Here is a 13958-nt window from a genome sequence, read left to right as displayed (position 1 = left end):
CACTGGACAGGTTAACCATCAGTGCGATTTTTCGTGGCATGACTCACTTAAGAGCACAAATGTAAAAGAAAGAATGAGAGGCATGTTCTGATCAAGGGGTCCTATAGCCTTCCTTTCTGCCTGGTGGCCTGACCGCCTGCTTGGCTAAACTGCTCGGCGGTCTTATGATGCCCATGGCCTTGCATATTGTAAAAGGAGCGACTTAAGACCAATTTAATTTTGCTTTTCTCTTGATCCTGAGAGGAATGTGGGGCCACAGAGATGAAAGGCTTATTAATCTGCCCCTCCCTCTGATATGGCTGTATTTACTACCATTATGATATGCAGGCAGACAGTATTCTCCCTCTGTCAATAAGTACTGAGGGGGAACCAAGGATTAGGCTCCTTAAGAAAGGAACTCAAGAGGAAAGCTTGGTTGAATGTATGCATTTATAAAGCACTTCAGAATAAATTCAGAATGTGATTATCAGATGGACATGCTTTAAGCCTCCTGACTGCATGACTCACCTCCAAAACACTATTCCTATTAGACAGTAGACATGAAGTTAGCCTTGGCATAGAGGGTTATTTTCTGATTGTCTCCTATTGAGGTGGCAGCATCCCTATGGATTGCACTGATTGCCAATCAAACAAGATAATTAGTGATGGGAGACTAAATCCATACAGTTACATATCGGGATATTATTTTTGAACGATATATCGTATCGTTTTGACAATATCGCAATATTATTTTTGTGCTAGTTCTCTGTACCTACACCAAAAGTATTTTTCCTCCAAAGCTTGTTCTCCATCTTCTTTTTAAATAGGGAGCCAATTTGTTTCCAGCACTTTTATTTCCATGACTGATCAAAACTCATTTTTTCATGGCTCTCACTTGTCCCTCTGCAGCAGACATATGGTGAGTAATATGTTTGGAACAGACAAGACAACGACATGCAGAGTGATCTGAATGGGCATAGTATTTATGAGGCATCAGGGCGCTTTCCTGATTGGCCCAGCTGTTCCACGTCCCCAGCAGACAGCCTGTTGCAGGTTGCCTTCAGAGAGCCTCTGAGCACTCTGCCCCACACACTGCCGTTGCTCTCGGAGACGAGCTGCGTGTTGCCATAGAGACCGCAGCCACACACGTCCAAATATGGCATCGACTAACATCTGCATCCTCCCTGAGCTCTACATGCTCTGTGTTCTACGTTATCACATTATCATTTCATATGTACATATCAAATTGCACATTATAAATCGAAAGAGATCATTAGTAATTATGTGAAATTATATCTAAACATATTTTAATAAACCTGTAAGATCCAACGAAATTACACATTTGCTAACAAATTAGTCTTATTCATAAAAATTGTGTGGAACAATTACCTCTGCAGCTCTATGTTTAGAAGAAAGATTTTATCCCAATAATTGCTATTGTAGAACAAAAAACAAACCTTACTTTTTAACTTCTTGTACATAATCAGCATTTCTGTCGAAGAGGTGGGTCACAGAGTCTTTGATGGCTTCATGTTTGAAAGATGAGGCCGTTCCAAACACGGTGACGCTGGGTATAGTGGAGCACAGCTGAGCCACAGCTTGACCCTGAAAAACACCACACAATCCCAGTCAGACTCTCCAAGACACAGACAGTATTACACAAGGCCAATCCAGACAATGACATTTCCACAGCTTTACCAACCATAATCCATATTTTATATGAAGAATAATTATAATAATTATTCTCATCCTGTTCTAATAATTCAACACACTAGGTAAAGACAGTAAATGTTTTCTTGTCCATCTCTACTACAGTATGGTACTACATGTGTGAATTAAACAACAGAGTTATACCCCATTGTGTGCATCAGTCTGAAATCTGAGCAGTCGCTCTACTGTATGTTGACACACTGTAAGAGGTTGTTCATGAATTACAGTCTGTAGGAGCATCTCTAGAGTAGAGTATAGTTACATCTCTAGTTATGTTTAATTATTAAAGCTGGGAATCACTAAAGGGAAATGTGCTACATGAGCCTGATAATTCAATGTCTTGTAAAAAAAAATATTTTAAAGAATCTGAAGAGTCTGTGTGCATATATACTGTAACCAGCACAGCCCAGATACTCTCCATCTTCAACCACAGTCACATCTTTCCTAGATGTCGTTTTCTCAGCCACATCTCACCATCATCTTCAATCATGAATACAGCATTATGTAAAACAGCATCTGAGCTGTCTGATAATAGCCACAGGCTGTTACCCTCAAGAGCCACCAGAGATACACACCATGGCGGTATCTATAGTAACATCACTGATATCATTTTCAGGAGATGATTTCTTTCCACCTCCTTTCAGGAGTTGACTTACCACACCCCCCCCTGCTGAGTGGACCAATACTGACATCCCCTCTCGGAGATTGGCAACCTCAAACAGCATCATGTAGGCAGCCACGAAGTTCATGGAGAAGGCCGCTGCCTCAGGAAAAGTCATATCATCAGGCATGTTATAGACGTAATCCAGCGGTGTGCAAACCACCTCTGCCCAGGCGTTGTAATTTACAAAAGCCATAACCCGGTCTCCTATCTGAAGAGAGGAAAGGGTAAGCTATAAAATATGATAAATGCACATTTTGGAGGTGACATGTTTACAGGTTTGTTTTAGAAATGCACCAAACCTCACATGCTACTCTGACCAATGAATTTCAAAAAATCAACATTAACCATTTCAAACTGGAACACAAATCAATAATTTGGGAGGTAAAAATGCAAAGTGAGATCAATGTAGTTGTGCTACTAATCCATGACATAATATCTGTGACATACTGTGATCTGGATTCACTGACCTCGAATCCCTTGGTGTTTTCTCCCATCGCCTCAACTATTCCAGAACATTCAAATCCAGGGACAAGTGGAGTTTTCGGAGGATTGTCAATATTACCTTGACGCACCATAAGATCCAGGAAGTTCAAGCCACTGCAACAGTAAATGTCTCATTATTATTAACCTCACAATCAAGCAGTTATTTATTTTTCACTTAGGTGATTGGAGAAGACACAATAATGCATGATGGACATTTTCACTATTCGATAAATGTTACTTAGACTTAAAATATGTTAGTAAATAAATGCCTTCGCAGTCATAAATTCACAACACAAACTGTTTGACATCTACAAACCCATGCTTGAATTCCAGACTAATAAAAGGTGCTACAGTTCCAAGGCCATGGTGATTCACATGCACTGAACAATGAATAGCCAATCTGTGATAGAGCATATCTGTAACAGGCTCTCCCTCTTATGGAAAAATTGCATGCCACTTGTTGAAAGTATAGTTTATGTGTATTTATTATGTATTTCAATATTATCAATAAAACAATATGGTTGGACTAAAGACAATTATTCAATCCCTCAACAGAATCTACTTACTAAATGCCAAGTAGCCTATCATAAGAGAATAGAGCACAAATACCACAACTGTAGGACTTTGTATGAGCCAGTTGTAATGAGAAAATCAATTTCACCTGGCTTGAGGTATTTACAGTAACTATTCCCCCTTCTGCCATAGCCAATAAAAGCTCATTAAGATGATCAGTCAAGAACAAGCCAAGCAAATAATTGTATCAAGCCAAATTGTAATTCATTCCAACATTTCAGGTGTTTTTGCTTTTCATTTGCATGATTGGTCCACAGACCACATTGGTCCACATGAATCATCTTAATCATCTACTACAGACAGTGAAACATCAGAGGGCATGTGGCTTCGTGAATGCAATGAATCCTTTTCTCGTGTCACTTTTACAAACTATACAGGTCGAGTTGAACCTACTTTAATTCAAGATTTATTCATGGGTCGCCCATACTGAATCAGAATCTGCAACATGTTGCAATACACTTGTGAATGTGGTAACTTCGAATCACTGATATTTTAAGATCATATAGGCAGGCATCAATGTAGCAATTAATCAACAGTTTAATATGCAACGTTTACCATGCTTTGACGCGAATTTTCACTTCCCCCTCCTGTGGCTCAGGCATCGCCTTCTTGGTTACCCGGAGTTTGTTGAGACCCCCGAAACCGGAAAGTATTACGGCTCGCATTTCTTTGGTATCTCCTGCAGATACATTTTCTGTTTCTTTTGCTCTATTCTTCTCTATCATGTGCTCAGTTTCCTCTGTCATCTCCGTTCCTTCTTTAGCCATGTCGGTGGGCTTCATGAGGCTGGAAGGGGATGCTCGAGTTTGTAACTGGTCCTTCCCTCCTTCCAAGTTCAGAATGCGCAGTATGAGCCGAATCAGTTCTCTTTTGGAAGAGGGAGAGGCTATTCGCACCAAAGATGTTTATAAACCTTGGATTGCTTGTGCTGTGTATTGGCCAATGAGAGGATTTGAAGCCACACTCGCCATATTGGCACTCCTCAATCAAACGTTTCAAGGACAAAATTGCATGTATTTAAGTATTGTTTTGTTGTAGTAGGGACAGTAACATTATTCATCTAAAAAATATATACTTTAAGGATTTTATAAAAATATATATTTTTTAATTTACGTTTAGCTCGCATAATATGATTTAAAAGTATGTATTACATTGTCTGTAACATAATACACGTGGTAAAAACGAATGTAGACAGTCATACATGTATTTATGTAGCTTCCAAAATATTTGTTTTACACTGGTGGGGAAGTGCCAAGATGGAGGTACAAAACTACAACTCGGCACCCCCTTACAGTCATCTAGTGTATATATAAATCATTAGCAATGACACGCCTAGTGCCCAAATTGACCACGTATGTCGCGCAGTTGAGAGTCGAGTGGAGACGAAAGGCTTCGGTTCAGTCAGTCGTGCTGATGAGCCTAGTTAATGTTGACTTGATGGCAAAAACAGAAGCATGGCATTGGCACTAATTCAAACTTGTAAAATAAAGTTATGTTTATTTCAATGGACGAGGGGGAAATAACTTGTAGTATTGGTCACCATCTGGATGTCAGCTAACGTACAAGAAGCCCGTGTGAATGACCAGTACAACGGTATGATATCGAGGTGCTTACCCACTGAGCAGCAGTTGCTTCACGGGCCAGTAACGTGGCGAATTTGTTCCATGCCACTTGATTATATTTAGAGTAGGACAGCAGCCTACACGATATATAACTTAAAATATTGGTAGTAACCATTTTGATGTCACCGTAATACAGTCTACTGCCCAATTGTGATAGTTTGTGCTGCAAAGCAGGCAACACAACAACACGTCCTGCAGTAAGGAGAGAAGTACGTTGGGTAGCTAGTGTCGCAATATCAGGCCAGGCTGACAACTAAAGTACATTTATTGTAGTGATTTTCACCAAACATGTGGCCTACAACTACGGCATTAACGTCAACATTTTTGTAAACATTTTATTTATTTTTATTTTTAATAATCCTGTACACATATGATTCTGATAACGATATTGTGTTCTGTGGGTGTCACTGAGTAGGCTGATACCTATGGATTGTGCACCAATGAAAGGCGGTAAGGCTGTACAGTGAATATACAGTACCAGTCAAATGTTTGGACACACCTACTCATTCAAGGGTTTTCTTTATTTGTACTATTTTCTACATTGTAGAATAATTGTGAAGACATCAAAACTATGAAATAACACATATGGAATCATGTAGTAACCAAACAAGTGTTAAACAAATCAAAATATATTTTATAATTGAGATTCTTCAAAGTAGTCACCCTTTGCACACTCTTGGCATTCTCTCAACCAGCTTAATAAGGAATGCTTTTTCCAACAGTCTTGAAGGAATTCCCACATATGCTGAGCACTTGTTGGCTGCTTTTCCTTCACTCTACAGTCCAACTCATCCCAAACCATCTCAATTGGGTTGAGGTCGGGTGATTGTGGAGGTCAGGTCATCTGATGCAGCACCATCACTCTTCTTCTTGGTCAAATAGCCCTTACACAGCCTGGAGGTGTGTTTTGGGTCATTGTCCTGTTGAAAAACGAATGATAATCCCACTAAGCGCAAACCAGATGGGATGGTGTATCACTGCGGAATGCTGTGGGAGCCATGCTGGTTAAGTGTGCCTTGAATTCGAAATAAATCACTGACAGTGTCACAAGCAAAGCACCGCCACACCATCACACCTCCTCCTCCATGCTTCATGGAGAACCACACATGTGGAAATCATCCGTTCACCTACTCTGCGTCTCACAAAAACACGGCGGTTGGAACCAAAAATCTAAAATTTGGACTCATCAGACCAAAGAACAGATTTCCACCGGTCTAATGTTCATTGCTTGTGTTTCTTGGCCCAATCAAGTCTCTTCTTCTTATTGGTGTCCTTTAGTAGTGGTTTCTTTGCAGCAATTCAACCATGAAGGCCTGATTCACGCAGTGTCTTCGGAACAGTTGATGTCTGTTACTGGATCTCTGTGAAGTATTTCCTAAACAACATTATAACTGCCATCGATAAGAGACATTACTGTGCAGCCGTATTCATCGACCTGGCCAAGGCTTTCGACTCTGTCAATCACCACATTCTTATTGGCAGACTCGACAGCCTTGGTTTCTCAAATGATTGCCTTGCCTGGTTTACCAACTACTTCTCTGATAGAGTTCAGTTGTGTCAAATCGGAGGGCCTGTTGTCCGGACCTCTGGCTGTCTCTATGGGGGTGCCACAGGGTTCAATCCTTGGGCCGACTCTCTTCTCTGTATACATCAATGATGTTGCTCTTGCTGCTGGTGATTCTCTGATACACCTCTACGCAGACGACACCATTCTGTATACTTCTGGCCCCTCTTTGGACACTGTTAACTAACCTCCAGACAAGCTTCAATGCCATACAACTCTCCTTCCGTGGCCTCCAACTGCTCTTAAACGCAAGTAAAACTAAATGCATGCTATTCAACCGATCACTGCCGGCACCTGCTCGCACGTCCAGCATCACTACTCTGGACGGCTCTGACTTAGAATACGTGGACAACTACAAATACCTAGGTGTCTGGTTAGATTGTAAACTCTCCTTCCAGACTCACATTAAGCATCTCCAATCCAAAATTAAATCTAGAATCGGCTTCCTATATCGCAACAAAGCATCCTTCACTCATGCTGCCAAACATACCCTCGTAAAACTGACCATCCTACCGATCCTCGACTTCGGTGATGTCATCTATAAAATAGCCTCCAACACTCTACTCAACAAACTGGATGCAGTCTATCACAGTGCCATCCGTTTTGTCACCAAAGCCCCATACACTACCCACCATTGCGACCTGTACGCTCTCGTTGGTTGGCCCTCGCTTCATACTCGTCGCCAAACCCACTGGCTACAGGTTATCTACAAGTCTCTGCTAGGTAAAGCCCCGCCTTATCTCAGCTCACTGGTCACCATAGCAGCACCCACTCATAGCACGCGCTCCAGCAGGTATATCTCACTGGTCACCCCCAAAGCCAATTCCTCCTTTGGTCGTCTTTCCTTGCAGTTCTCTGCTGCCAATGACTGGAACGAACTGCAAATATCTCTGAAGCTGGAGACTCATATCTCCCTCACTAGCTTTAAGCACCAGCTGTCAGAGCAGCTCACAGATCACTGCACCTGTACATAGCCCATCTGTAAACAGCCCATCTATCTACCTACCTCATCCCCATACTGTATTTATTTATCTTGCTCCTTTGCACCCCAGTATCTCTACTTGCACATTCATCTTCTGCACATCTACCATTCCAGTGTTTAATTGCTATATTGTAATTACTTCGCCACCATGGCCTATTTATTGCCTTAACTCCCTTATCTTACCTCATTTGCACTCACTGTATATAGACATTTTGTTTTCTTTGTTCTACTGTATTATTGACTGTATGTTTTGTTTATTCCATGTGTAACTCTGTGTTGTTCTATGTGTCGAATTGCAATGCTTTATCTTGGCCAGGTCGCAGTTGTAAATGAGAACTTGTTCTCAACTAGCCTACCTGGTTAAATAAAGGTGAAATAAAAATAAACATATTTTTTTATATGTGTTGCAATCTGAGGTGCAGTTAACTCTACTGAACTTAACCTCTGCAGCAGAGGTAACTCTGGGTCTTCCTTTCCTGTGGTGGTCCTCAAGAGCCAGTTTCATCATAGCGCTTGATGGCTTTTGTAACTGCACTTGAAGAAACATTAAAAGTTCTTGACATTTTCCAGATTGACAGACCTTCATGTCTTAAAGTAATGATGGACTGTCACTTCTCTTTGCTTATTTGAGCTGTTCTTGCCATAATATGGACTTGGTCTTTTACCAAATAGGGCTATTTTATGTATACCTTGTCACAACACAACTGATTGTCTCAAAAACATTAAGGAAAGAAATCCCACAAATTAACTTTCAACAAGGCACACCTGTTAATTGAAATGCATTCTAGGTGACTACCTCATGAAGCTGGTTGAGAGAATGCCAAGAGTTTGCAAAGCTGTCATCAAGGCAAAGGGTGGCTACTTTGAAGAATCTCAAATATAAAATATATTTTCATTTGTTGAACACTTTTTTGGTTGCTACAACAATGTAGAAAATAGTAAAAATAAAGAAAAACCCTTGAATGAGGTGTATCCAAACTTTTGACTTGTACTGTATGTATGTCCCCCAATGCAATTATGCAGTCTAATACATCCACAGTGGGATCATTGTCTTATGTCAGATGGCATCACTCCTATGCAAAGCGCGTCTCTCAACCGATCAGTGCAGGCGGAATTTACGCATTATCTGACATAACACAATGCAGTTGGATTTCAACAGATTTTTAATTAATTATTGTATTTAATTTTAAATAATGTAACAACATCCACATTTGTTTAGGATTATTCTGTTCAAATATGACATGATTCCACTATTTTTATCCCTTAACATCACTTTCAAATGGGGGACTTTTATTTTGAAGACGAACCGCAAATTCCACTTTTTTTGTTGTTGCAAAATCCACTATTGTGGCTACAAATGAGCACGTGATCAGACAAGGTTATTCACAAATTTCTTCTTCCAGGCACATAAATTAAAATATTTGTGAGTTTCAAAACATGAACCTAACATTGATTGACTACCACAACACATAGGCTACATGACACTGTATATCAGTATTTGGGGAATATCAAAATTATTAATGCCCATTTACTGGCAATAGTTTATGTCTATAATTCAATCATAACCTGTTTATGAATAAGTGAGCAACAAAGTTAAATCTCAAGTAGGCTACCATGTAGTAAAATGTATTCTCACTTTAAGTACTAACCCACAAAAATATTGGCCAGGGAAATAGCTAGTGGGCCCCACCTGCTGGCGAATTTCCCAGTAGAAAAAACTGCAGTACATTTACCAAGTATGGGTCGCATTGGGGCCACAGTAGAAGTAGGTCAACACAGTGATTATTACAATCTAATGAAGTTGTTAGACACCGGCAAATTATAAGTTCTACAGTAGTGTAGGCAAAATCCTGAAGTATCCCTTTAATAAAGACATAAGGGTCCTGTGTTTTTGTCCTTTTAATCACATACTATTTATTTAAATCCATCTACTTTGTCAACAACTTTTATTTCTACATTAATGGTTAACAAGGAGGAATAACAGAACATAAATACTGGAAACGGAATGAAAACTTGTCTTATGACAAACAACTACTACACTAAACAAAAACACAAATATAGGAAGGATTTTCAATTACAGATTAAATGTACAGGAAACGTTGCATAGCTAGTTGTCTTATGAGGTTTTCCATCTGTTCACTACAATGTATTTGCATCCTATCTTTACAATGGTTAAAAAAAACTACAGGCCAACTCAATTAGGCCCCTATCCAATTGACTTGGCAATTTACTACTGAATCCTGACAGCGTTATTTTGTGCGCATCATATCTTTTTAGGTCAATGTCTTCTGTAAAGGCATCATTCGAATAATCTCATCTTCAATCTCATCAATAATTTAATTGTGTTTATGGTAAATAAATAAAAATATGTGATAGTTTTAGTGTTTCCATTTATTACACAATTGACATTGTAAAATATGTCCCTACCATAAATTCTTCAGATTATTTATGACAATACTGTCAGGAAGTAACAGGACAAACCATTTACTTTGTTACTGTCATAGACACATCAGCAATTCATCTGAGATTTTGGGGTGTTCATCCTTAGATGAAAATGTAATCAGCCTATGACATTCCGTTTGAGGGGCGTACATTCATAGACCTACAATTTATAAAAGGGCTTGGTCCTACTCTCGAGGAACATCTGTGAATATTCGTAGTCCATGCATTCCTTGGATCTCCTCCTTGAGAGCCTGTGGATGAGAACATAGCAGTTTTCAGCTGTGCTGTTTCTGCAACAATTTTGCATATGGACTACTTTACTACTTGTTGTTGCTTTCTCTCCCCCCACACATCTGATCGGTACAAAACAGTATCAACCAAAGCAAATGTACAATTTTGACAGCTATATAGCCTATACCCTTCTATACAATGGTGCAAACTAATTTATATCTACAGAATGTATCTCCATAGGTTACCTGGTTGACTAGTTGGTGTTGTTGAACAGTTCTTTTCCCTTTAAATTCATTGGATTCTATATGGACTTCATACATGGCACCACAGCCACCTGAGAACACAAAACATAATGACACACAATTGTCATGAGTGCACCAAGGAATCAGAGGCGTCATGCCCGTCATGCCCATAGGGGGAACAAGGGCACGTGCCCCCTAAGATTTGTCCTGTTTTTGATTTGATTTTAGCTGCTGGTGATGGGCAGAACTCGCAGGAGGTAAGTTTATACATTAATTTGATTAAGCTATGTAGCCTATTGATTATTTCTTGATGAATAAATAAAACAAAAATATTTTGTTGTTTCTCTGTAATACTAGCCACCTAGCCATTTTATGAAGTTTGCTTTAGCTAGCCTGCTAGATAGGTTCCCAATCTCCCAACCTCATAACTAGCGTAGGTTGTCCAACTATCTTAGCTGGCATGTCTGCTGGCAATTTTGCTAGGCTTTAGAAAAGCAAGTAATTACTAAATGTACTGAATAAGACTCACATTCCTTTCAATCTTTTACCCAGATTTTAGCAGAGATGCAGAGAAGCGTAACAAAAATAAGCACCAGGCATGAGGATACAGACAGCTCAAGAGGTATGCTTAGAAATGCAGAAACATACTTGGTTTAAATGTAATCTGGCACCTTATGATAATATCATGATAGTTGTGAATTAATTATGATGCCATGATATGTGCCTGTATTGATATGTGTTATGATCCCATGTACTGTGTTGTAATTTGTATGTAATATCCTAGGCATATTAGTGCAGTATATTGATGTGTGGTTTACAATAGTCAGAATGACACCCTCATTCAAATTGAACAGGTAAAGAGGTATGCTTAGAAAACCTATCCAGAAAAATCATAGAATTAGGCATAATGATTACGGCTCTAGATTGCAGGGGAAAAATTATTATCCAACTTCCCCCTCCGGATCATCCCCCCTCAATACTCTCCTACTTCGTAACACTTCTAAAATAATGGGTGTATGACGCCGCTGCCTAGGCCGAGCACTAGTCGAGCGTAGACTTAACTAGCCCTCGCGTAAATAAATGAAGAGATAAAGCTGAAAACCTTTTTTTCTCCGGTTAATAGTGATCATGGAGTGAGGGAAGTGAAGAGAGTTAAGATGTGATAGGTAAAAATGAAAGAGAGGAGTCAGAGAAGAAAGATGAGGTGACTGCAGTGCCTTTGAAGAATGGAAAGGAAGCAGATATGGGGAATGGAAATAAGAGGATTGTCTATGAGGATTCTATGGTGATTGGGGTTTGGTTCTTAGAAAAAGAAAATCTGGGGTTTTGGCAGACCCATTTGAGGTCTCAAGGTGGATGGAGAGTAGGATATGGAAGTATGTATGCAGTATGTTAAGATAGTTTATTTGTTCGGATAGGATGCATATCCACCTCCCAAAGGGACTGAGCAGTGTGCATGGTCTGACTGGGAGAACGAGAAATAATGTGCTTTAGTTTACAGAGCAGGGCTTCACTCAAGGGTGTGATAGCAGTGCCTCTAAGTGTAGAGGTTGAGTAGCTAAAGAGGAAGGTTTCTGGTGTGTGTGAGGGTATGTGGCTTAGCTGTAATCGAGATAGATTGGAGGAACCTGTTGGTTTTGCTATGCTTTGGAGGTACTTTTGATCTGGTAATGTTGAGATATATTGAGCTATCCGGATAGAGCATTCGTGCCAGCTGTTCTGCAGTGTTTCCGCTGCCAGAAATGTGGTCATGTAGCGTCAGTGTGTAGGATGGGGCAACCTAGATGTGCAAGGTGTGGAGGTTTCCACGTAGTGGAGAAATATTTGGAGGATGAGCCCAGAAAGTGTAGTAATTGTGGAGGTAGTCGTGAGGCCAGGGCTACAGAGTGCCTGGTAAAGGTGAAACAGACACAGGTGGGACAGGGTGTTACATAAACAGAAGCAGTGAGAAGGATGAATCAGGAGGTAGGGCTCAAGGCTCTCTCCATTGCCTGCTCAGAGGGAGGAGGACAAATAGTGAATGTTCCCAGTGAAATGTGTGGATCCAAGCAACTGTGTTTGGACAAGTCCAGGTTTCTGACCTTAATCGCTATGGTTGTGAATTGTGCTGCATAAGTAGAGAGCTGGTCAGATAAAATTGGAATTGTTGTGTAGAGCAGCTGAATATTTTCTGGATAATCTAGATATTTCTGAAATGGAGCTACAGAAGTTGTTGATAGAGGAGGTAATGTCCACTCAGGCCTGTGGTTAGGGATAATGCTGGGTATGGTAGTATATGCAGTTTGGGCTGGGTTTTTGGTTGTTTTTCCTTAGGTATTTTATTGAACCTATGAGTGCATCTGGTACGCCAATGCACTATTATTATTGGATGCCAACCGCCAGTAATTCACACAATGCATTATCCTAGGAAGCCCAGGCTTCTCGCATTTCATTCCAATAGTCGCGTAAACGAGACCTAATATGGAAGGATTACCACGCGAGAATGAGTCTACTGAAAACCAGCAAGACACCAACAAATTCAGCGTCGTTGTAACACACATTTGATTATGCATAATGATCTAGCTAGCTGGGCTAGACCAGGACCCCTTTTGATACCCATGTTTCTATGTCTATTTACCTGATATGTCCACAACTTTTAGAGACGTGGCCGATGGAAACTTCTCTTTGAGAATGTGTGCAATTCGGGTCTCTCCATCTGTCTGAGAAGACAGAGTCCTCTGCAACTGTCTAGAAACCAAAACAGCCTAAAACAAATGTTTTCAAAGACAGTTAGCGAACGTTTGCTACCTCACAATACATATTGAATTACAAGATGTAACGTTAGTTAGCTCACTTAACTAGCTAACGTTAAATGGCAAGTGTCACTTGCTGTCTGACTTGAGTGAGCAGAAAACAGTCGCACTCAACCTTCAAAGTTGGCTAGTCTAACGTTATGCATTAGAATGAATGAAATTGATTTACTTGATTTTTTAGAAGAAACCTGGAAATAGAGAGCATCGTGACCAAGTCCTTTACTGAAGATAAAACTAACAATAATGAACAGTAATCCAACACAAGTTTTTAAAAAGTCATGCCCCTCGATGTCAATGTTCGTCTCCACAATATGACGTAGGTATCAGTCACGCAAACGTACACTCACTGTTGTAACTGGCGCCCTCTCGTGGACTGGAGACAATTTTTCACACATTTATTAGGCCTAATTAAATCAATAAATGGTGCAATAATTTGTATTATAAGGATTTTCATGACAATCATATACAGGACAAAAAAACATAAAAAATCATACGTAAATATATAACACACCAATCATATAATTAAAATGTTTTTGCTACCTAACATTTTTAATGGTATATTGATAGGTAGATGCTTTTGAGGATATCCATTATGGTTTCCCTTGAGATGACTCCAGACTACACTGGCATTAGTCCTTAGATAACTGCTCACATCATGTGTTGTGCAAAATGTA

At 39.9% G+C, this 13958-nt stretch overlaps 2 protein-coding genes across 2 annotated transcripts in view; both read right to left on the bottom strand.

Moving 5' to 3' along the window:
- LOC120025362 (synaptic vesicle membrane protein VAT-1 homolog-like) overlaps nucleotides 1–4190 on the bottom strand; it is a 29731-nt gene extending 25541 nt beyond the window's left edge. The window contains exons 1-4 of the mRNA XM_038969904.1: nucleotides 3965–4190; nucleotides 2821–2950; nucleotides 2346–2561; nucleotides 1442–1584 (exon numbers count right to left, since the gene is read on the bottom strand). Coding sequence (XP_038825832.1) covers nucleotides 1442–1584; nucleotides 2346–2561; nucleotides 2821–2950; nucleotides 3965–4176 — 701 coding nt within the window. The 5' untranslated portion in view covers nucleotides 4177–4190. The remainder of the gene's footprint in view (nucleotides 1–1441; nucleotides 1585–2345; nucleotides 2562–2820; nucleotides 2951–3964) is intronic.
- A 5316-nt stretch (nucleotides 4191–9506) lies between these two features.
- bola3 (bolA family member 3) lies at nucleotides 9507–13597 on the bottom strand. Its single transcript, XM_038969412.1, has 4 exons — nucleotides 13454–13597; nucleotides 13110–13236; nucleotides 10496–10584; nucleotides 9507–10270 (listed from the first exon to the last, which is right to left on the bottom strand). Exons 1-4 carry the CDS (start codon nucleotides 13487–13489, stop codon nucleotides 10205–10207), a joined length of 318 nt encoding a protein of 105 aa, XP_038825340.1. The 5' UTR covers nucleotides 13490–13597; the 3' UTR covers nucleotides 9507–10204.
- Nucleotides 13598–13958: the final 361 nt, after the last annotated feature.

The sequence above is a fragment of the Salvelinus namaycush genome, chromosome 30 (assembly GCF_016432855.1).
Source record: "Salvelinus namaycush isolate Seneca chromosome 30, SaNama_1.0, whole genome shotgun sequence".
Lineage (NCBI taxonomy): Eukaryota > Metazoa > Chordata > Actinopteri > Salmoniformes > Salmonidae > Salvelinus > Salvelinus namaycush.
Note: the sequence above shows the minus strand (reverse complement) of the source record. Positions and strands in the feature narration are given on the sequence as shown.